The following is a 23,800-nucleotide window of genomic DNA, read 5'->3' on the forward strand; positions in this document are numbered from 1 at the left end:
GATTTCGCTTCTGCCCTCCCCCCTCCCCCAGTGAATTCCCTTCACCCCTCAATTTAACCCTAAAGATGTTATCATCTGGCTAAGTGACACAGTGGACAAATCATTACCCCTGGACCCAGGGGGTTCCCAGCTAAAACCTGGCCTCAGACACAAGACAGTTGCCCACTGTACGACCCCAGGAATGTCCTCCAGCTCCAATTTTTTTATGGTTCTCTAGGGTCTTGTATTTGAAAGTCAAATTTTCTATTCAGTTCAGGTCTTTTCATCACAAATATCTGAAAGTCTTCTTTTTCATTAAAGTCCCATTTTTTCAGCTGAAAGATAATGCTGAGTTTTGCTGGGTAGGTGATTCTTGGTTGTAATCCCATTTCCTTTGCCCTTTGGAATATCATATTCCATGCCCTCCGGTGCTTTAATGTAGAAGCTGCTAGATCTTGTGCCCTCCTGACTGGGGCTCCATAGTACTTGAATTCTTTCTTTTTGGCAGCTTGCAATATTTTCTCCTTGACCTGAGAGCTCTAGAATTTGGTTATAATATTCCTAGGAGTTTTCTTTATGGGATCTCTTTCTGGAGTTGATCAGTGAATTCTTTCAATTTCTATTTTAGCTTCTTCTTCTAGAATTTCAGGGCAATTTTCCCTGAGAATATCTTGGAAGATGGTATCTAAGCTCTTTCCTTGATCATGGTTTTCAGGTAGACCAATAATTTTCAAATTATCTCTCCTGGACCCATTTTCCAGGTTGGCAGTTTTTCCCAGAAGATATTTCACATTGCCCTGTATTTTTTTATTCATTTGGATTTGCTTTATTGTGTCTTGGTAAGTCAGTGGCTTCTATTTGTTCAATCCTAATTCTTAGGCAATTATTTTCATGAGAGAGCTTTTGTACCTCCTTTTCCATTTGACTTTTCAAGCTGTTGACTTTTTTCTCATGTCTTTCCTGCATCACCCTCATTTCTCCTTCCATTTTTTCCTCTACCTCTCTAACTTTATCTTCAAAGTCCTTTTTGAGCCCCTCTATGGCCTGAGACCAATTCATATTTTTCTTGGAATCTTTAGATATAGGGGCCCTGATGTTGACATCTTACTCTGAGGGTGCCCTTTAGTCTTCCTTGTTACTGAAGAAACTTTCTATGGTCCTCACCTTTCTCTGTTGGCTCATCTTGCCTTTCTTTTACTAGACTTTTAGCTCCTTAAAGTGGGGCACTGTTTCCAGGCTGCAGTATCCCAAGCTTAAGAAGTCCCAGGTGGTATGATTTAAGGAGAATCAGGTTCTTCCCTCGCAGGCCTGTTTCATGGTCCTAGATGACCCCAGGCCAATTTGCTAATCAACCAGCTTTGTGTGTTGTGGTTGTTATCTCTGAAGAGCCTGTGCCTCTCCCCTACCTGGGCCAGTTCTATTCGAGCCTACCTGTTGGTTCTCAGCAGGGGTGTAAAATCCAAGTTCTGCCTTAGCACCAGCATAGACCCCTGTAGTCTCTCCCCTGCCCAGGGCTCAGCCCACTCACCAGATTGTGAGCTTAGTTCCAGACAACACTGGTGCTTCAGCTGATTCAGAGGCTCTGGGGGTCTCCTTCTCTGGTGAGGACTTCCTGAGACTGGATCTGTGTCAGGGTGACTGTGGTGTTGGGCCCGATTCCTGTATCAGCACAGCAGCTCCCTCCTTCTGACCTTCCAAGCCATTCTTGGTTAGAAGATGATTCCAGCACATTCTTCTGTGAGTTTTGCTGTTCCAGGCATTTTCCTATGGCGTTATTTGGATATTTTTTGGAGCGATCGTGTCATGAGTTCGGGAGCGCACTGCCTTTCCTCCGCCATCTTGGCTCCTGAGAAGTTTTGTCTAAAACAAAGTCTGATTGTTGCCTTCCTATTCTGACTTTTGGAAACTTTAGATCTTGTCTGATCCTGGGTGACATTCCTACAGACTTGGACCTGTTTGGAACTTCAGTAGATTGCTTCTGGCTCTATCCTCTGTCAACTAGCTAGAAGGCTTTCCAGGTTTAGAGTGACAGAACTCTTGAACTGAGCTCCTTTCCACCTTATTCAGCTCCAAGCCCTGGTCTAGGTTTGTGGACTGAATCTGCAACCCTGATCCAGGGTCAGAGTCTAATTTCTATGACCCAGTCCATGCTACATGCCTTATAGGCCTTGTTGTGGGAGCAAAATAAATGAGAAAACAGTTAAAGCAAGACCTTTATTAAGAATTCTAATTGTATGTGTAGCTAGGCTTCTAACGAAGTCAAGTGTGTTTTGTGTATCTGTATCAGAGAATTATGAAGATGGTGCCATTCATTTGTTCAGAAGAGACAGGTGAATAGAGGGCACTCCATATCTTTGAATTGGCTTGCTTCCCTGGAGTCTGCTAGAATAGATCTCCTTGGTGATGTTGGATCTTCTTTTTTGATTTGGTATATTCTAATCTGTTGATTTCTCTGAATTATTTTTCCTGTTTGTACACGATTCATTATTTGTGATGGTCTTTTCTTTTTTAATTTAATTTAATTTTTTGTGATGGTCTTTTCTGAAATAGTGTTTGGTGGGAAAAAACTAAGGGCTACCATCCTCCTTAAGAGTGACCAAAGAAGTGACTTTCCTCCTGAAACATATCTTTACCTCCAAATCAATATCTGAGGGAGTAGATAGAGATGATTCTAATCTGATATTCCTCTTGGAGGTAGGCAAAGAAAGAGGAAATGTCCAGTGATGACCTTTTTTCTGGCTCCTCTCAAGGCAGAAATCACAATTTCCCTTGGAGAAGGGTTGTTTCAGATCCATCCCACCCATGAACTTGCATGAATATATTTAGATAAGCTATTTGGATATACTTATATTACATATGTAATTTTACTGTAAATATTTCATTTTATTAGTTATATTATTGCTATATGCACAGGAAATTCCAAGTCTCACATTCTTTCCAGGGTCACTATACTTTTTTTCAGTCTTGCAAATTCCAATGTAGAAATGGCACAAAAATGACCTTTAACAATTTATTTTGTTTTTCCCCAAGTCTAATAGGCCTTCAGAGGTCTATATTTTCTTTATTATCTTGTAGTATAGTTTTTACTTATGTATGCTGAATTATCATGGTTTATAGACAACCTCCAATTTCTTTCAGGATTATTATTTCCTTCCCAGGAATTATTAAAATTATTAAAATATGGCCATGAAGATGACTTCCTTTGGTATGTTTATGTTGCATAGGTGAGAAATCCTTAAATGTATATTTGGACATTTATTAAGCTGCCACATAAATCTGAATTTATTATAGAGATCTCTTTACTAATGGGTTGCTTTCCATTTCCTGAAAAGGGAAGCTGATAGTGCCAAATTGGATTTCAAGGCATCTCTGGTTCCATTGCTCATGAATGATTTGAGGAAAATTACTTACTATACCAGGGGTTCTTTACCTGCATCTGTGAATGTGGATGGGGAAAAAAATTACATCTTTATTTCAATAAAGGATTTGGTTTCCTTTGTAATTTTGTGTATCTTATTTCATGCCTTTAAAAATATTATTCTGAAAAGGAATTCATAGGCTTTACTAGAGTTCCAAAGGAGTTTGTGACGCAAAAAAGTTTAACCCCATGCGCTAGATAATTTCTCCATGCTTTAAATAGGAATTTAATAGCTACTGTAACCAGTGGGTTTGTTACCAATGACCAAGGACCCTCCAAAGGACTCTAATCTCATAAGGACTAGCTTCAAATCCTAGTATCCCTGATCCTGATCCTGAGCCTATGGGGTTCAATTTCCCTCTTTTGTCTCATTTCCTTCATCTAGAGTTGCTTTATAAAAATCTTCTAACATACTCATGGTATAAAGCCTAGGTTTCTCCAAATGTTGTGTAACAGAGTCCCTTAGTCCCACATAGGCACTCAAGGTGTTAATGTGTAATGAGTATAAAGAATTCTTTATTTTTCATCAGAAGTCTATAGCAGCCTTATTTTTAAAGTAAAAAAAATTATTAACCAAAATCTATTTTCTCTCCCTCCCAGCTCCGTTCTTTGGGGGGGAAAAAGAAATACAACTCTTATAAATACAACAAACTCTTTTAATGAATGTGCAGTCAAGCAAACAAATTCCTTCACTGGACATGTCCAAAAATATCTCAGTTTATACAATGAATCCTTCCTTCTCTGTCAGGAAGTAATACATTTCCTCTTGAGTCTTCTCTGATTGTGATTAGTCATTATACTGATCCAAATTCTCAAGTTTTTCTAATGTAACGATTGGAATAACGCCACCTGCTGGATACTAACTGTAGAAGAGTTCTGCCCATGAAGCGAAGGTCTTTGAGGGCAAGACCAGGAGTCTTGTCTTTGGTATCAGGAAGTGACGCGGACTAGTGGGAGGAGGAAGGAAGAGACTGGTGCGGAGTCTCGGGTCTCTTTCCTCTGGACTCTGGTGGAGAGCAGAGGTAGAAATGTGCTCTCCCTTTAATAGATAGGAATCTAGGCCTTTTTCTCTCTCTTTACCAAATTCTTATTCTCCTTAATAAATGCTTAAAAGTCTAACTCTTGCTAAAGCTTGTAATTGATTGGCGACCACTCATTAGATATTTTAGACAGTTTAGCTAGAATTTTAGCCCTTAACACTAACTTTTTCTTTATAATGTTGGTGTTATTATATGAATTCTTCTCCCAGTTCTGCTCTTTACTCTGTATCAATTCATACAAGCTTTTCCAGGTTTCACTGAAACCTCCCCCTTCATCATTTCTTTCAGCATAATAGTATTCCATCATATTCGCATAGCATAATTTATCAAGCTATTCCACAATTGATAGGCTTTCCTTCCCCTAAACTTCTAGTCTTTGTCATTACAAAGTAAGAGCTGCTATAAATATTTGTGTACTATTGATACTCTCTTTATTTGATTTCTTTGGGGGTATAAAATTGATAACTAGGTAAAAGGGTATTTATTTACAATTTAGTGACTTATAGGCATAGTTCTGAATTGCTGTCCAGAATGGTTGGGTCACTTCATAGCTCCACCAAGCCCTGGATCTGAGTTATAAATACAGTAATTATTAAATTTCTATTGAAATATATACCATTAATGTCATTATTTTTTCACATTTTCTCCAATATTTGCCATTATTTTTTGAGTCAACTTTACTAGTCTGATGGGTATAAAGTAAAACCTTAAAGTTGCTTTAATTTGCATTTCTCTAATTGTTGGTGATTTATAGTTGGTTTTTTTTAATGTGGCTACTGAAATTTTTTCCTCTGAAAACTACCTATTCAAATATTTTGACCATTTATTTGTTGAAGTATTGATCTTAGTCTTATAAACTTGAATTGGTTTCTAATATATCTTGGAAATAGGACCTTTATTAAAGAAACTTGTTGCAAAGGTGTTTTTTTCCTCCAGTCACTTGCTTCCCTTTTAATTTTAGCTCAATTTGGTTTCATTTATGGAAAAACATAAATCTTACATGATTAAAGTTGTCTATTTAATCTTCCTTTTTTTTTTTTTGTGAGGCAGTTGGGGTTAAGTGACTTGCCCAGCGTCACACAGCTAGTAAGTGTTACGTGTGTAAGGTCGGATTTAAACTCAGGTCCTCCTGAATCCAGGGCTGGTGCTCTATCCACTGTGCCACCTCGCTGCCCCTATTTAATCTTGTATGATCTTCTCTATCACTTGTTTATTCATGAACTCTTCCCTTCTTACCTATAGATATAAAACACAATTTTTTCCTTGCTTCTCTAATTTATCAGGTAGCCTTTTAGATCTTTTTTTTTTTTCTTCAGGGCAATGAGGGTTAAGTGACTTGCCCAGGGTGACACAGCTAGTAAGTGTCAAGTGTCTGAGTCCAGATTTGAATTCAGGTCCTCCTGAATCCAGGGCTGGTGCTTTATCCACTACACTACCTAGTTGTCCCCAGGTAGCCTTTTATATCTAAGTCCTGTATCTCTTTGATACCAGTTTTGGTATGTGACCAATCAATCAATCCATAAACATTTATTAAATGTCTATAATGTGCCAGGCACTGTATTAAGTTCTGGGGCTATGGAGAGAAAAAGATAGTCCTGCCCTTGAGGAGCTAAAAATCTAATGAAGGAGACAATTTACAAACAAATAAAAACAAAGAAAACTATATACAGGATAAATAGGAAATAATTAACAGATGGAGGGCACTGAAAATAAGAGGTGTTTACAAAGGTTTCCTTTAAAAGGTGAGATTTTAGTTGGGACTTAAAGGAATCCAGGGAGGTCAGTAGTCAGAGCTGAAGGAGCTTTCAAGGCATGGGAAAATAGCTGGAATAATGTTGAGAGGTGAGAAATGGAGTATCTTGTTTGTGGAACAGCCATGAGGCCGGTGCCATTGGTGTAAGAAGACTGAAAAGGTAGGAGGGGCTAGGTCACAAAGGGTTTTGAATGCCAAAGAGTATTATTTTGTATTTGCACCTGGAAGCAATTTATTGAGTAGTGAGGTGACATGATTGGACCTGCATGTTAGAAAATCACTTTAGTGGTAGATTAAAGGATGGATTGGAGTGGGGAGAGATTTAGGGCAGGCAGACTCATCATTATTGTGATAATCAAGGCATGAGGTAATGAGGACTTATGCTACATTAGTCAGAGGAGAGTAGGAGGTATGTTCGCGAGATCTTACAAATATGTTTTATCTACAGGCCTTGGCAACAGCATGGTTATGGGGTGGTGAGAGATAGTGAGGAATCCAGGATGTCTCCTTGATTATGAGCCTGAGGGACTGAGGGGTGGATGTTCCCCTTTATAGTAATAGGGAAGGCAGGAGACAGGGAGGGTTTGGGGGAAGGATAATGTGTTTGGTTTTGTACATGTTTAGTGTAAGATGTCTACTGGACATCCAGTTTGAGATGTCTGAAAGGCAGTTGGAGATGTGAGAGAGATTTAAGGTCAGCAGAGAGTTTGGGGCAGGATAGGTAGATATAAGAATCATTGGTATGAAGATGGCCTTTTTCTGGGAACTGATGAGATCACCAAGTAACATAGTGTAAGGGGAGAAGAGAAGAGGGCCCAGGACAGAACTCTGAGGGATAATGACAGTTAGAGGGTGTGATCTGGAAGAGAATCCAGCAAAGGAGACAGATGGAGCAATCAGACAGGCAAAAGGAGAACCAGTAAAGAATTGTGTACAGAAAAACCAGAGAGAAGAGATTATCAAGGAGGAAAAAAGATCAACAGTGTCTGAGGCTGCAGACAGGTCAAGGAGAAAGGGAATTGAGAAAAGGTCATTAGATTTGTTGATAAGAGATCCATGGGGATTTTGGAAAGAACAGTTTCAGTGGATTGCAAAGGTTGGAAACCAAATTATAAGGAGTTAAGAAGAGAGTGAGAGGAATGAAAGTAGAGGCACTGATTATAGTTGACTTTTTCAAGGAGTTAAGCTATAAAAAAGCAGAAGTGATATCAGATGATAGCAAGGATGGAAGGATCTAGTAAGGGTTTTTTCAGGGTAGGGAACTCATGGACATGTTTATAGGCAATAGAAAATGACCCAGTTGAGAGGGAGAGATTGAAAATAAGTAAAAGAGTAGAGATGACAGAGTAGGCAATATCTTGGAGGAGATGGGATGGAATGGGATCACTTGAGCAGGCAGAGAGGTTAGCTTTGGTAAGGAGTGGGGCCATTTCATTTGAGACAAGAGTGAAAGAAGAGAAAGTGGCAGAAGGCATCTGAGTCATAGGAAATGAGGAAGAGGGAAGAAGAGGGAACTCATGCTGAATGGTACTGGTTCATGCTCATTTTTTTCCATAAAATATGACAAGGCTCTCAGCTGAGAGTGTAGGGGTAAGAGGAGCCATGGGAGGTTTGATGAGGGATGAAGAGGTTTGGAAGAGCAAATGTGGAGAGTAGGACATTGAGTTGATAAGGGAGGTATAGTAGGATTGCCTTATTGCAGTTGAGGTTGTGTAACATAAATTTGTAGTGGACCTAGTCAGAATGATTGTATGATTTTCTACACTTCATTCAGCAGCATGGGAGTGATCCAAAGCTGAAGCTTGGCTGGGCACAAACAGCAATATGAAAAGGAGGCTAGAGATTTGAGGGAACAGTGTAGAGTTGAATTGGTTCACCAAGGAGTCAAGATGGGGAGAAGAGACAATGACTAGTTCAGGGGAGATGGCATGGGAGTGAAATGAAGCATCAAGGGATTAGAGATTAGATGATAGGTACCATTTCATAAGGGAAGGCATAAGGGAGAGGAGGTGTTGGTCTATACCTAATTTCTGGTAGACTCCTTTCTAGTTTTCTTAGCATTTGTAGCATTTTTGTTAGTCCTCTCCTTAACTGTGGCCTGTGGATTTATCAAACACTAGGCAACTGTCTTTGAAACTATATGTGGTATATTTAATTTCTTCCACTTATCAACATATTTTTTATTAACCAGTACCAATTTTTTTGATGGTTACTGCTAGTAAAGTTTGAGATCTACTATTGTTAGACCTCCCCTTCCTTCCAACTTTTCCCATGATTTTTGTTGATTTTTCTTGGCCTTTGCAGGGAATCCTCCCAGAAAATAGATGAGATGAAAAAACTCACAGGAGTGCATGTATAGGTGCACATAAATACTTAAATAGCCCTTTAGACTCATAGATAGAAATTAAGGATACTTTGGGGACTTCCAAAGAAGTGATACCTATGTCGAAGCAACTAAAAGCTGCAAGGTTCAGACCTCCTGCTGTTTCATGATGTGGTTCATCTCCATGTCATGGGTCCAGTTCTCCAGCTTCAGAAGCCCTGTGGTTGATCTTTCTTTTCTGAGAAAGGAGCAAATCTTCCAAGAGTCTGGTGCCTAAACTCTGAAACTTGGGAACTCTCATACTTGGGATTATTCATAAAGTAACCTCAAGCATTGGTGCTGTCCAGGAAATCTCTTTTCTCTGGCTAAAGAGAAAGTGGAGAGAGAGAGAAAAAAGAGATATCATGAGATGAGCCTTATGACCCACCACATTGGTGGATTAGATATATACACACTTTGTTTTTCTAATGGTCTGTTAATAAAAATGCCTGTGATGAAATTGGAAAAAAAAGATACACACATATGAGATATGATATGTGATATATTTATTTATATATATGTATATATATAATATACACACATAATAATCCAAAAAAAAAGAAGAATGAGAATAAGTAGTTGAGAGTGGGAAGAGATCCAAGAAAGTGCTATCATGAAATCGGGCTGGAAAATTAGTTAACATTATTAAATGAGATGAGAAGCCATACTTCAAAGAGCTGGAAATCAACAATGTTTGGGTATGGACTACTCTTCTTTCTTTTTTTTTCCTTTTTTTTTTTTTTTTTAGTGAGGCAATTGGGGTTAAGTGACTTGCCCAGGGTCACATAGCTAGTAAGTGTGTGTTAAGTGTCGAGGCCGGATTTGAACTCAGGTACTCCTGACTCCAGGGCCGGTGCTCTATCCACTGTACCACCTAGCTGCCCCCTGCTTACTCTTCTTTCTTAAACATTTTCCATTTTATTTTTTTTAACTACTTTAAATACAATTTCTATTCCATTCTGTTTTCAGTGCAGTGCAAAGTTTTGATTTGGAGTCAGAGGACTTGGATTCAAATCTTGCCGCTGTAACAAATTAGCTGTGTTTCTTTGGGCAGTTCACTTAACTTTCCTTGGCATCAATTTCCCATTATGCAAACTTAGAAGGTTGGACTGGATGACCTCTGAAGTTCATTATCATTCTCAATCAATTATCTCATAATTTTGCTTTATGATATCTAAAAATTGATGTTTATAAGAAGCTTTTTATATTTATAAAAATGTATTACAATATATGGAAATATTTGGTATACATATGTTTTGGAACTTCATTTCAGGATGCTAAATTCTAACTTTGTTTCAGCCTTACGTCTGGTGGAAGTTCAATGATGGATACGCCACAAAGAAACAGAATAAGGGTAAGAAATGGTACTTAAATAGTCCTTTTTACAATTATTCCAATTGGCATATATGTAACATCTCAATTTGTTTAGCATTGAAATTGCCCAAATATATCTGAATTTTAAATTAATTATTAACAAAGATTTTCTAAATAGAAGTGGAATATTTACTTCAGCAAGTAGAATGAAGAGACTGTTATGGAATAAGAGTGAAAGAAACTGTTATGAAACTGGAATTTTTCTTTTTGACAAACCCTGAGCTGAGACTCCATCTTGACAATTATTTTGAGTCTTCTTATAAACACCCAAGTTCTCTATAAGGTCCCAATTTCTTCATAATTATATCCCTATGCCAAGGCTGCCAATTGTTTATTAGTGGTCACTATCTTTTTATGGGAGTTACATCTTCAGGCCTTCAATTCAGAGCCATTATTTTCTACTAAGAACACTTTAGAATATCCATTACCATCTCAACAATATTAATTATATTTAAATTGCTCTGACTCTAATCACACAGGACATACCCCTAAATCCATAGCAACGAAAGGAAAAGAGCTTTTTGCCTGAAAGACCATTTTAGAATTTCAGAATATAATTATAATTGGAAATTTGTTTTTAATCTCTTGGCAGTCATTTAGTCTCATATTTTTGAGTCATTTTCTTTTATATTAACAAAGTAAAATACAGTGCTGCTCAAGGGAGAATTTGCTTTCATTTCCTTAGTTTATGGTTGTTTTTTTAATTTAAATTAAATTAAATTAAATTTTTAAATTTTTTTTGTGGGGCAATGGGGGTTAAGTGACTTGCCCAGGGTCACACAGCTAGTAAGTGTCAAGTGTCTGAGGCCAGATTTGAACTCAGGCACTCCTGAATCCAGGGCCGGTGCTTTATCCACTGCGCCACCTAGCTGCCCCTTAGTTTATGTTTTTTTTTTTCTTTTTCTTTCCCCTATGTGATAATCATACATAGATGTTTGTATGATTGGCTGGTATCCTCAGACCACTGGTAAGAGGGAGAATCAAAATTGCATATTCAGAGCAACCCTTCTATTGGCTGTCTTCAACCAGGGAAGAGTGCTAATTATAACATTTAGAATTTCTGCCCAGGGCTCCCAATTTACTTCCTGGAGTTTAGTGTTTCATCCCTACCAGTTTACATTTGAAATTGTCATTAACCTTGAGGCTTGAAGTAACTTTGCTGCTTTAGTTCCTGTCTTTTTCCTGTTTCTGAAATAAACAATTTGGACAGAAGTTAGGACTTGGAGGCATACCAACTTAAAATTACTACTTCCTCACATATTTCTCTTCTTTGTACTGTTTTATAAGTCATGGAAAGGTCATTAACAAGAAGAATAAATTGGGATTTTGACTAGCCATCCTTAGAGTATGATGAACAAATGACTTGATATCATCTGTCCCTTTTTGATGATTCTGTGTTTTTGAAAACAATCCCATTCACACACACAGAAAGAAAAAAGAAAATTCCATTGAATTCTATGTATGGTAGAGGCTCAAGAAATTCTAAGATTAACTCATAGAAAGCTCATTTAGATTTACCTCTCTATCGAGTGCACACTTTACCTATTTTTAGCTGTCTGAAAGCAAGCAACATCCTGTCTTAAAGGGGAGATAATAGTGGAGGTTGAATTAAGAGCCCTGGGTTTCCATCTTGTATTCAGGACTAACTAGTTATGTGATCTTGAGTAAGTCTTACAACTTTCCTGGGCTAGAGACTTCTCATTTTTAAAATGAGATGACTATAATAAATATCTTTTTGATACTCTTTAATGTTATCTCTAGTTCTAAAAATCCTATGAGCATCACAGACATTTTTGTACTTTTTCAGGTGTTTATGTTGACATTATGTTTGAGAGAACAGTTGATGACTAGAAACACTATTCATTTAAGTTTGCTTTGGAAATTTTAAAGATATTTTTGTCTTTTAAAGAGTTTGTTATTTTTACTTTTTTAGTTAACTAGCTTTGGAAAAGAAATAGATCACTTCCACTATGCCCCTCAATTCAATTGAGAAAACCCCCCAGGAAAACAAAGCCCTCAGCACATAGCTATGTAGTTCAGCAGAACATATTCCCACACTATTCATGTTCAAAATATATCTCTTTCTATGTTTTAAATCTATCACCTTTCTCAAGAGGTGAGTGGCATGTTTCAGTTTAATTCTTTTGAAGTTATTGGGGTTTTTGTTTGTTTTTAGTGAGGCAATTGGGGTTAAGTGACTTGCCCAGGGTCACACAGCTGGTAAGTGTTAAGTGTCTGAGGCTGGATTTGAACTCAGGTCCTCCTGACGCCAGGGCCAGTGCTCTATTCACTGCGCCACCGAGCTGCCCCTGAAGTTATTGTTTATCGTTGCATGACCAGAATTCTAAAGTCTTTAAAGTTGTTTTTCTCTATAATGTTATTATATAAATTGCCTTCCTATTTCTACTCACTTTACTTTCTATCAGTTCTTAGAGATCTTTCCAAATTCTTATGAAATTTCCCATTTTATCAATTTCTCTGCTGCAATAACATTTCATTATATTATTTTATTTCTCTTAGTATTAGTGCTTTGAACATTTTTAATCTGATTGTTAACGGCTTGCATTTTTTCCATTGAAAATTACCCATTCATATCCTTAACTTTTGGGGTAATGTTTTTTAGTCTTATAAATTTTAATTTCTTACTTTTACATCTTAGAAATGAGACCTTTATCAGAGAAACTTTAGAAAAAGATTTTGTCCTAGTCACTTTCTTCCCTTTTAATTTGAACTCCTTTGGTTTTGTTTACACAAACATTTAAAAATTTTGCATAATCAATATCCTCTATTTAATCTTGCGTGATCCTCTCTATTACTTGTTTCAAGTAACTCTTTCAAGAACTCTTCTACCTATAGATCTTCAAGGCAATTTCTTTCTTGCTCCTCTAATTTATTTGTGATGTAGCCTTTTATATTCAGGTCCTGTATCAATTTGGAGCTTATCTTTGGTTAATGGTGTGTGAGGTGTTGGTCTATAACCAATTTTTGCCAGACTGCTTTCTAGTTTTTCTAGCAGTTTTAGTTGAATAGTGAATCCTTCTCCTAGTACCTAGGGTCTGTGGGTTTAACAAACACTAGGTTGCTGTGTTTGTTGGTTTCTATATATTGTGTACTTAATCTCTTCCACTGATCAACCTTTCTTTTTTAATGAACCAAAACCAATTTTTTGAGGATTACTATTTTGTAGTAAAGTTTGAGATCTGACAACTACTAGGTCCCTTTCCTTTTTCCTTTTTCCTTTTTTTATTATTGTCCTTGAGATTCTTGACCTTTTTATTCCTCTAGATGAATGATATTGTTATTTTTCTAGCTCTATAAAATATTATTTTGGAAGTTTGGTATGGCACTAAGTAAATTAATATATGTTGTCATTTTTATCACATTGGTGCAACCTTACCCATGAACAATGAATTATTTGTCTATTTTTATTTCTGTGAAGAGTGTTTTATAACTATATATATATATTTCCTGGGTGAATCTTAGTAAGTATACTCCCAAATATTTTATAGATTCTGTAGTTATTTTTGTTTTGTTTTGTTTTGTGGGGCAATGAGGGTTAAGTGACTTGCCCAGTTTTACATAGCTAGTGTCAAGTGTCTGAGGCCACATTTGAACTCAGGTCTTCCTGAATCCAGGGCCAGTGCTTTATCCACTGCACCACCTAGTTGCCCTCTCTGTAGTTATTTTGGATGGATTTGTACCCCCTAACTCTTCCTACTAGGTTTTTGTTTGTTTGTTTGTTTATACATAGAAATACTAAGGATTTATGTAGATAGAGTGCTAGACAAAGAGTTTGGAAGAGATGAGTTCATGTCCCACCTCAGAAGCCTACTTATTTGTGTGACCATGGGCATGCCCCTTAACTTCTCAGCTTCAGTTTCCTCATCTGCAAAATGGGGATAATAATAGCACCAACCTCACAGGCTTGATGTGAAACTCAAACGAGATGACATATGTGAAACACTTTGCAAACCTTAAAGCACTATATTAATTCTAGTTTTTAAATATTATCTTGCCACTTTATTGAAATTGTTAATTAATTTTTACATTGACTCTGTGGTATTTTCTAAGTACATTATGATATTACCTGTAAAAGTGATCATTTTATTTTCTTCTTGACTATGTTTTCCTCCTCAAATTCTTTTTCTTGTGTTTTTGCAAGAGATAGCATTTTAATTTAATTTAATTTTTGGAAATACTATTTTATTTCTCCAGTTACATGTAAATATAGTGTTCCACATTCACTCTTTATAAAATTTTGAGTTCCAAGTTTTTTCTCCCTTCCCTCCCCACTTCCCAAGATGAAAAGCAATCTGATATAGGTTATAGATGTGCAATCATGTTAAAATATTTCCACATTAGTCATGTTGTGAAAGAAAAACCAAAGGGCAAAACCATGAGAAAATAAAAAACAAACAAAAAAATGAAAATAGCATGCTTTGATCTGCATTAAGACTCCATAGTTCTTTCTCTGGACATGGGTAGCATTTTACATCATGAGTCTTGGAATTGTTTTGGATCATTGTATTGCTGAGAAGAGCTAAGTCTATCATAGTTGATCATTGTATAATGTCACTGTTGCTGTGTACGATATTCTCTCGCTTTTACTCACTTCGCTCAGCATTTGTTCATAAAAGTCTTTCCAGGTTTTTCTGAAATCTGTGTGCTTATCATTTCTTATAGCACAATAGTATTCCATTACATTAAAAGAGATAGCATTTTTAGCACTATGATATATAGTAGTGGTGATAAAGGATACCCTTGCTTGACTCTAATTTTAATGAAAAGGTTTCTAACTTTTCTTCATTACATATAATGCTTGCTTTTACATTTAGATTAATACTATTTACTATCTTAAGGAGAGGTCCATGTATTCCTATGATTTCTGGAGTTTTAGTAGAAATGAATGTAGAAATTTGTCAAAAACTTTATTAGCATCTATTGATATAACCATATGGTTTTAACTATGCTATTAAAATGATTTACTACATTTGTGATCTTCTTTATGTTGAACCACATCTGCATTCCTCATATAAACCCTTCCTAGTCATAACATAATCTTTATAATATGTTATAGTCTATTTGCTAATATTTTATTTTAAAATTTTATATCAATATTCATTAGGGGTAGTGGTCTGTGGTTTTCTTTTTCTGCTTTGGTCCCTGCCTGGTTTAGGTACAAAGACCATATTTTATATATCTATATGTAGATATACATATACAGTCATAGAAAGTTCTGAAAAGTACATTCTTTTCTTATTATAGGGAGCTTATATGTAGTACTAGAATTAATCATTCATTGAATATTTGAATGAATTCATCTGGTCTTAGAGTTTTTTTCCCCTTGTGAGTTAATTTGTCTCTTGATCACACACCCCTCTCATAATAAGTTATTTAAATACTTTACTTCTTTTGTTAATCTGGCTATTTTATATTCTTGGAATTATTAATGTATTTTCTTTGTTATTTGTTTTGTTAGTATATTACCAGGCAAAATAGTTTCTGATAATTTCTTTTATTTCTTGTTTTATTGTTCTAATCTATTTTTATTATTAATAAAAACTGTTTTTCCTTTTCCTTTTTTCTTAAAAAATCAACTTAACTATTTATCTATTTTGTTGTTTTTCCTAAAAACCAACTCCTACTTTTATTTGTCAGTTAAATTTTCTTTTTGTTTTTATTTTTATTCATCTTTCCCTTAATTTTTATAATTTCTGCCTTGATAGTTAAAGATCTGATGAGGGTGTATACATGTTAGGAGAATCCTTGTAGACATTTTTTGTTGTTGTTGTTTCTTTGTTTTTTTGTTTTTTTTTTTTTGTTGGGTAATGAGGGTTAAGTGACTTGCCCAGGGTCCCTTGTAGGTATTTGGAAAGAATTTGATTACAGGTTGAGAAATTACAGTAACACATTGTGCTTGGTCAAAAGTAGTCAGAATTTGATGAAGAAAATCATATTGTAATATAAGGAGGTAATTATTTACTGCTTAAAATGCCATTAAAGAATTTTTGCTGTGAACTCTTTGCATCATTGTTGCAAGTACTGAAAGAGTTGCCAGATCACTAAATTGGAACCACCGGCATACTTCTCAACCTTTAGTTTTTCTTTGAGTATTGAGCCTAAAATTCTATTAACAGTTTCCATCTATTCCTTCTGGTTCTGTTTTCTAGACAAAAAAAAAAAAAGTTTTTTTTTCTATATTATAGGCCTTCAGGTAGCCAAAATCAGCTTCCATGTTGTCTCAAGAGAATCTTAGGTATATCACCTGTTCCATTTGAGGGCTGATTATTCTTCTCTTCTTGTGGGTCATCCTACTCTGATAACTGTTGACTTTTTCCACTAGTTGGAGTGATTATTTTTTCCTTCTCCAATGCCCTCTGTAGACTCAGCACCTCATATACTGCATCGCTAGCCCTGACATGTGTTTTTCCCTCAGACCGGTTTACCTTCATAAAGAAAGTCTCAGTGAAAGTCTTTCTGCAGTAATACCAGAAGTACTCATTGGCAGGGCACACATATAGCAGTGATTTTAGCAGAAAGTAACATAGCTTTACCACCTCAGAGATGACCATACCCACAGCCACAAAAATATACACCTTTGTACTTCTAGAAATTTCTTCACTAAGTGCCAGTAATGTAGGTGCACTGGGGCTCCACATTCTAGAAATAATATAAGCTCTCTCCCATGGATTCTCTATCCAGTAAATGCATGACATTTGTTCTTCATGTTTTGACCTGAGCTTACCAACATTTAAAGCATCTTTCAATAGTCAGTTCCTTGTTAAACAGTTGTTGCATTATGTCAACAAACTTTTTTTTTTTAGTGGGGCAATTGGGGTTAAGTGACTTGCCCAGGGTGTCACACAGCTAGTAAGTGTTAAGTGTCTGAGGCCGGATTTGAACTCAGGTACTCCTGACTCCAGGGCTGGTGCTCTATCCACTGCGCCATCTAGCTGCCCCAAACTTTTTTTTTAATAAGTAGAGGAGTAACATGGTCAGAGCTGTGTTTTAGAAATATCCCTTTGGCAGCTATATGGAGGATAATTGGAGGAAAAAAGAGGCTATAGTTAGGTATGTGAATTAGGAGAGATTTGATAAGTGTCTGAACTAGATTGGTGGCAGTGTGAGCAAAGATAAAGTGACTGATGTGAGTGATTTTGTAAAGATAGAATTGATAAGACTTAGCAAATGATTGAAGATGTGGGGTCAGCAAGAGTGAGAAGTCAAGAATGACATAGCTAGATAGCTATACAGACAGACACAGACAGATAGATAGGACATTTATTAATCATGTATCTTAACATGTTCCAGGAAATGTGCTACGTGTTGGGAATACAAATACAAGATAGTTTTTGAGATAATACCCAACTTTAAACAGCTTACATTGTAATAGGAAAAGACAACACAAAAGGAAGATGGAAAAGTAGGAGTGGGGGAGTTAGGAATGGGTTTAAGGGTTCTTGTACAGGGAAGAGGTTGCTAGAGAGAAGGTAGAAAACTTTGAACAGTTAGGAGTGGAACAGGGAGTGAAGTGAGCATGGATGGCCTGGGCATCTTAAAAAATGGTAGTCCAGGCCAGGGACTCACTAAATATAGAAGAGGCCCCCACGGACAGAGGCATCTTTAGGTTCAGAAATCTGTTAATCAAAGCTGCAGTGGAAAAGTCCAGGAAATCAGCAGTTGAGTCAGTAGTAATAAACATCAATGACCCGGGCACCTCATAATTTCAGGGTGAAAATTCTGCTGGTAAAGATGTAGAAATGTCCACAGAGTAAGGAGGAAAGATTTTGAGATACCTGAACCATAACTTTTTTGAAATATCCAATAGGCAGTTGGCCTAGGTTGTTGTTTGTCCTTTATTTTTTTTTTGCAGGGCAATAAGGGTTAAGTGACTTGCCCAGGGTCACACAGCTAGTAAGTGTCAAGTGTCTGAGTCCAGATTTGAACTCAGGTCCTCATGAATCCAGGGCCAGTGCTTTATCCACTGTACCACCTAGCTGCCCCCATTTCTCCTTCATTCTTGAAAGAGGATAGTGACATCAGGGAAATGATGTCATGACTTGCAGTGAATTAGATTTAAGTGAGGCAGGGCTGTGCAGAGTCACCAGCCCTACTCTCTCCTCCAGAGTCATCTGAGTCCAGTGACAAGATATATATCAGGATGACTATTTGAGGCAATCAGGGTTAAGGGACTTGACCAGGGTTACACAGTTAGAAGTGTTAAGTATTTGAGGCTGGATTGAAACTCAGGTCTTTCTGACTTCAGAGCCAGTGCTCTTTATCCACTGTGTCACCTAGTTGGCCTAGGAGAGATACTAAGACTAGATATAGAAGGCAGCTAGGTAGCGCAGTGGTTAGAGTACCGTAAGTCCTGGATTCAGGAGGACCTGAGTTCAAATCCAGCCTCAGACACTTTTAACACTTACTAGCTAGCTGTGTGACCATGGGCAAGTCATTTAACCCCAATTGCCTCACCAAAAAAAAGAAAAGAAAGAAAAAAGACTGGATATATAGATCTGGGATTTTTTGTGTGATGATGAAAAGTATTTAGGTCTTAATTATTGGTGGGCTCTACCTAGGACAGTGTAGTAGGTATGAAAGTACAACACACAAGCCTCTCACAAATAGCAAGGCTATAAAGTTTGGGGTTTAAGCACATTCACTTTTATATCACCAAACCCTTGTTGCTATAAGTTAGATGTTATTCTCTTGATTTATATATCAAACTATGGATATGTTATATGATAATTTATTTTCCTTAATAACATAATCTTTTAATTAATTATCTTGACTTCCCACCCCAGTTCATCAAATATTATTTAATGAATTAGAGAAACTTTTCCAATAGTAATTAGTCTTATTTAGCTGTATCAGGGTTTATTAAGCTTTTTCCACTTGTCACCCCTTTTCTCCCAAGAAATTTTTACATGACCCTGAATATATAGATATATAAAATAAATATACAAATCAAACTACCAAATTTTTCATGACTCCCACATCCAATTATACAACCTCATATGGGATTGCAACACACACTTTAAGAAACTTTGATCTATACCTAAATATATGCTAAAATTGCCAAATATATGTGATTTATTTATTAATAGAAGCAATAACAAACGTAACTGTGGTAAAAAGTTTTAACAGTCTGTTAGTGATAATGGAGAGACACCAGTTTTTCTTTAAAGCGTCGGTTCATGAGGACAAAAAAAAATTTGGAAAGTTGGGAGGAAATGATATAATTGTAGCATTTGCTAAGCAGCATCAGCTGAATGTGGTAGTTCATCAGTTAAATCAGCCCTTATTGAAAATCAGTGGCACAGACAAAACTGATGGTAGAGAACTCCACATTTTCTACCATAAAGAACATTATGACAGCATTAGAAAGATCAATGACAATTCAGAAACCCCTGCCACTTTGGCATGCAGAGAATTGGGGAACCAGTTAAAACAATGTGGCATACCCCAAACTCTAGCAGCTTAAATACCTTAAAATTTAACAAGCATTTCCTTCTACAGGCAAAGCACTGAAGCACATGACCTAGTTTTCTGGCCCACCTCAAAAGGTTAAAGAGGGGAGATTTATGATCTAATATCCAATTTTAAATCTAACATAACTATTTACAATAATTTAAAATAGTCACAATATGTAACTATGTACAATACTACAAATATATAAATAGTTACAATAGTTAGTTACCAATGTTACAGTCTGAAGTCACTTCAATATAGTAGTTGATACTAGAAACACTGCCTCCATTGAATTCACTCAAGATACTGATTAAAGTCTTTTAAGAATCTCTTTAATATTTTTACTTAAGATTAGTTGTTTCTTTTTTTGACTTATATTCAGTGATCACAAGAAACAACTGGTTTACAAATATACCATATTTTATGAGGTCTCTTATTTTATAAAGATTCTTTATAATATCAAAATTAAAATAGTTCCAATAAAGGAATTTCTCATCTCCTTCTTATCTGTTTCTTCCACAGATTATTCATAGATTCTTGTGTTTTATATATACCTTGCCCTGACTCTATAGAGAAAAATAATTCACATCAAGTCATTTTCTCTTCTGACTTTAAAATTCTAGAACAAACAACTTTTTTCTCAACATTTCATCTGTTTCTTAAAGCTACAGTATGCATATTCTTTCTCTGTGAGGTCAATATCCAAAATAAAGGAATAAAGGTTATACTAATGTAGCAGAGCTTTGCTATGCATGCCTAAATCACTCAAGATGGAGGTGCTCATGTGGGAGTTGGCTGGGTTCTGCTTCTGGGAGGAAAACATCCTGCATTTTCCTGTCATATGTGTGGGAACAGTTTCTTTCATTGGCCTGCATAGTCAAAACAGACTACTGAAATAATCTTGCTCTCTTCCTGGCCACATCCAGAGGTGAAGATTCTGTTTACCTAAAGAAAGGGCACCATGCATTGTACTGGGTATAGAGGAAGGACTACCTTCTCTATCTCCCTTTTAGGCCCTTTGGCCTGGAGAACTGAGTTTGGATTTTGGTATGTTTTTATTGTTCTTTTTAGTTCTAAATGTAGGCAGTGAAGTCCCCAGACCTGGGACCTTGAATCCTGATGACTTTGAAGTCAGTTTTCTAGTCTGGGTATTTCTGACAGCCTAGCAGGGAAGCCCCAAGGAACCAAAATGCTAGATGCAGGAAACCCAGGATGGGTTTCAACTTCAAATTTGGTAGGACCATGTTATATAAAAAACTAAGTTGAGCTATGGATCATGGACATGTTTATATATTTGTTCTTGTTAATATCTTTGAAGTAAATATTCCCTTGTAAAAGTTACTCTAAGTTTTAAGTAGTTAAATATAACTGGGGTATGGGGACCCATAAGTTGTGGGAACACAGCTGGAGGGGGCTAAAGCCAATAACAAAGAGACTAGATACCCTTGAACCCTCTTAAAGTCATGGAGAACCAGTAAGTTCAGGGTAGTCACCATTACACTAGCAAGACAATAGATGACAATGATATAGACAAGCCAAGATCCTTACAAAAATCATAGAAAAGATATAATTGGGCATCAAGGTGGCACAGTGGGTAGAGTGTCCTGATTTCAAATGTGACTTTAGTTCAAATCTGGCATCAGATACTTACTGGCTGTGTGACTTTAGGCAAATCACTTAACTCTGTATTCTCATCTGTAAAATGAGCTAGGGAAGAAAATAACAAACCACTCCAGAATCTTTGCCAAGAAAACCCCCCCAAATGGTCATGGAGTAGGAAAAACAACCACTTCTTATGCTTATGGCATCAATTTTGCCACTTTTTCCTATTTCAAAACTAAATATTTCTCTGGATTACAATATAATCCCAGTTATCCCAACTCCCCTCCCCAAAACATGACTCAATTTCTACTATTCTACCTTCCCTATCTTGTACTTAGTTTGATCATTCTTAAATTGTTTCTCCTTGATCAATCAGTGGTCATACTGCCCCGCAAAGTACAATAGTGGGTAGAGCTTAACCCTGGAAAAAGCTGAGGACAAGAACTAAAACTGGAAATATAAGTAAACCAAAGGAGACCCAGATCAGTATCCAATAATTATTATAGATCTAGGGATACTCCCAATTTATCCTAGAAGCAGAAAGTAATGTAACTCCTGCCCCAAAGGTCATTGGTATGGGACTCTCTCTTTATAGGTGGAGATGAATGCCCTGACTTGAGTTAGGGGCAAGGTAGAAATAGTAAGAACAAGAGAGTTCTAATATTCTTCAGTCTTCTTTTGGGGTGTTTCAAATCACCTTGGGTACTTCTGACTTCTAGCTTCAAAAAGGATGATGGGAAAGGCCAACTACACTTCAGGTTACTGGATTCAAGAATCAAGCCATGGCTATAGAGCTTAGGGTCCTCCTTCCCTCAGCAATGAGAAATAGCACCTGGAAGCTAACTTGAACTTGACCGGTACCCCTGGATGAGTAATATGTAAGAGAGCATGTAGATATATTTTAGTCTGGTACCCCCTTTTCTCAAAGGAGAGTAGAGTGGCCTCCAGCCCCAACTTCTTACTCCTTCTCTTAGCAGGCATTAAAGCCTTTGGAGAGGTTAAAAATGCAAATTTTGCTTCCCTTTGAGTCATACAATGATACTGGGCAGGGAGGGATAGCCCCTTATTGCAGAAGAGGTCTCCTTATACATGGGGGCCCTTTTACTCTATATCTAAGGCTTGATTCCTATCCCACCTAAAACCAGTTTCATAATGAACATACACAAGGGCAAATAATAACAAATCCCCATATTCAAATTATAGCAAAGTAGAAATTAGAGCAGGTGTGCGAAGGAGGTATATATACCAGATAATAGAGTTCCCTCCCATCAGGAGAGAGATAACCTAACTCAACCACTAGAGAGAGTCACAGATCTCACTCAGGGGGAAATTCCCTGCCAAAGTGTCTAGCATAGCAAGAGAGAGATCAAGATATGATGGAGACTATCAGCTTTTCCTGTGTCTTCCCAGATTCTTCTCCTTTGGCAACCTGAAATGGGATTGGCATTTTCCATCAGATCCTAACTCAGGTCAGGGCATTCATTTCCACCTATAAAGGGAGAGTCCCATACCAATGGTCTTTGGAACGGGGTTATAGTTACTTTCTCTTTCTAGGATAAATTTGGTGCATCTCTAGATCTCTAGACCACTTGATACTGGTCTGGGTCTCCCTTGGTTCATGTTTTCAGCTTCAGTTCCTGTTCTCAGCCTTTTCCAGGGTTAAGCTCTGCCCCTATTGCACTTTTGGGGGGCAGTATGAGCCCTCATTGGTCTCATCCTGGGTCACCTAGGTTTCTGTATTGACCTCTATTTCCTAGGGTTAAGTCCTCTTGGATCTTTGAGGTTCAGGTTTCTAGGTCTTCAGGGCCCTCTAGATTTCAGGACAGGGTTCTAGGGACCTTGGAGTTCCTTGGCTGTCTTCATCTGAGATGTGCTACATTGGCCACTGCTGCGCCCAAATTTCCCATTCCTCCAGGCTATCTGATTAACCATGGGCTTTTTTTTTGGGGGGGGTGTTCTTGCTGTCTCTGGACACAGCCTTGCAGGCTACGTGTTTCCAAACTCTGGTGGAGCTGGGAAGCTTCAAGTTTTGTTGTTGTTGTTGTTGTTGCTGCTGTTGTTTTTGCTTGGCCTGGCCCTGGCCTTGCTGGTGACCCCTCTTTCTATTGCTTAAGGGATGACATTATGTGCAGTTCTGCAGTGGCATTGGTTACTTACTGTAATTTCTGGTTGGATTTCTCAGCCATTCTTTAGCCTGGTGTGAATTCAGGTTTTTACTAGAGTAGGTGTGTGGGAGTTAGATGATCTTCTAACTGGGTCAGGCAGCCATCTTGGCTGGTTATCCTAGCTACCATTTTCTAAAACATGTTGATTTATTAGTCACTGGTCAAATTATAGTTCATTGGGTTTATACCTAACATTCTAAAAGCATCACTTTATAAGTCTTTATTGGCAGGTTCTGTGAAATCCACAAGATGGGGCTATTTTTCCATGAGAACAGATGCAATTAAAAAAAAAAACTAACCCAACAAAACTAGGAGTGTGTCAAATTAACAGAATGGTTTTTTTCTGTTAAAAGTGAGAAAAAGAAGTACGTACATCTCTTATACACTTATTTTGCATTAAAATTATTTGTATATCCTGTAGTGTTTGCAAAAGACCATCCAGGTATGAGTTCAAGACTGAAATACATTTTTGGAAGAAGGCAGGAGTCAGTGTGAAACTTATGCAGAAGTGCAACTGGTCTGCTATTCTGTGGCTTCTGAGATTGGAAGCTCCTATTGGAGCAAGGTAGACAGTATTGATTTTGTATATCATGATCCCCCTATTATCAAAAAGCAACACTATGTGATAGGCATTAT

The 23,800-nt window shown here is 37.1% G+C and overlaps 1 protein-coding gene across 1 annotated transcript in view; it reads left to right on the forward strand.

The window, feature by feature from the left end:
* Positions 1–2,272: 2,272 nt before the first annotated feature.
* The window catches only part of CCDC192 (coiled-coil domain containing 192), a 307,328-nt gene continuing 285,800 nt past the window's right edge, over positions 2,273–23,800 (forward strand). The window contains 3 exon segments of the mRNA XM_043998020.1: positions 2,273–2,309; positions 2,678–2,791; positions 9,842–9,906. Coding sequence (XP_043853955.1) covers positions 2,273–2,309; positions 2,678–2,791; positions 9,842–9,906 — 216 coding nt within the window.

The sequence above is a fragment of the Dromiciops gliroides genome, chromosome 1, assembly GCF_019393635.1.
Source record: "Dromiciops gliroides isolate mDroGli1 chromosome 1, mDroGli1.pri, whole genome shotgun sequence".
NCBI lineage: Eukaryota > Metazoa > Chordata > Mammalia > Microbiotheria > Microbiotheriidae > Dromiciops > Dromiciops gliroides.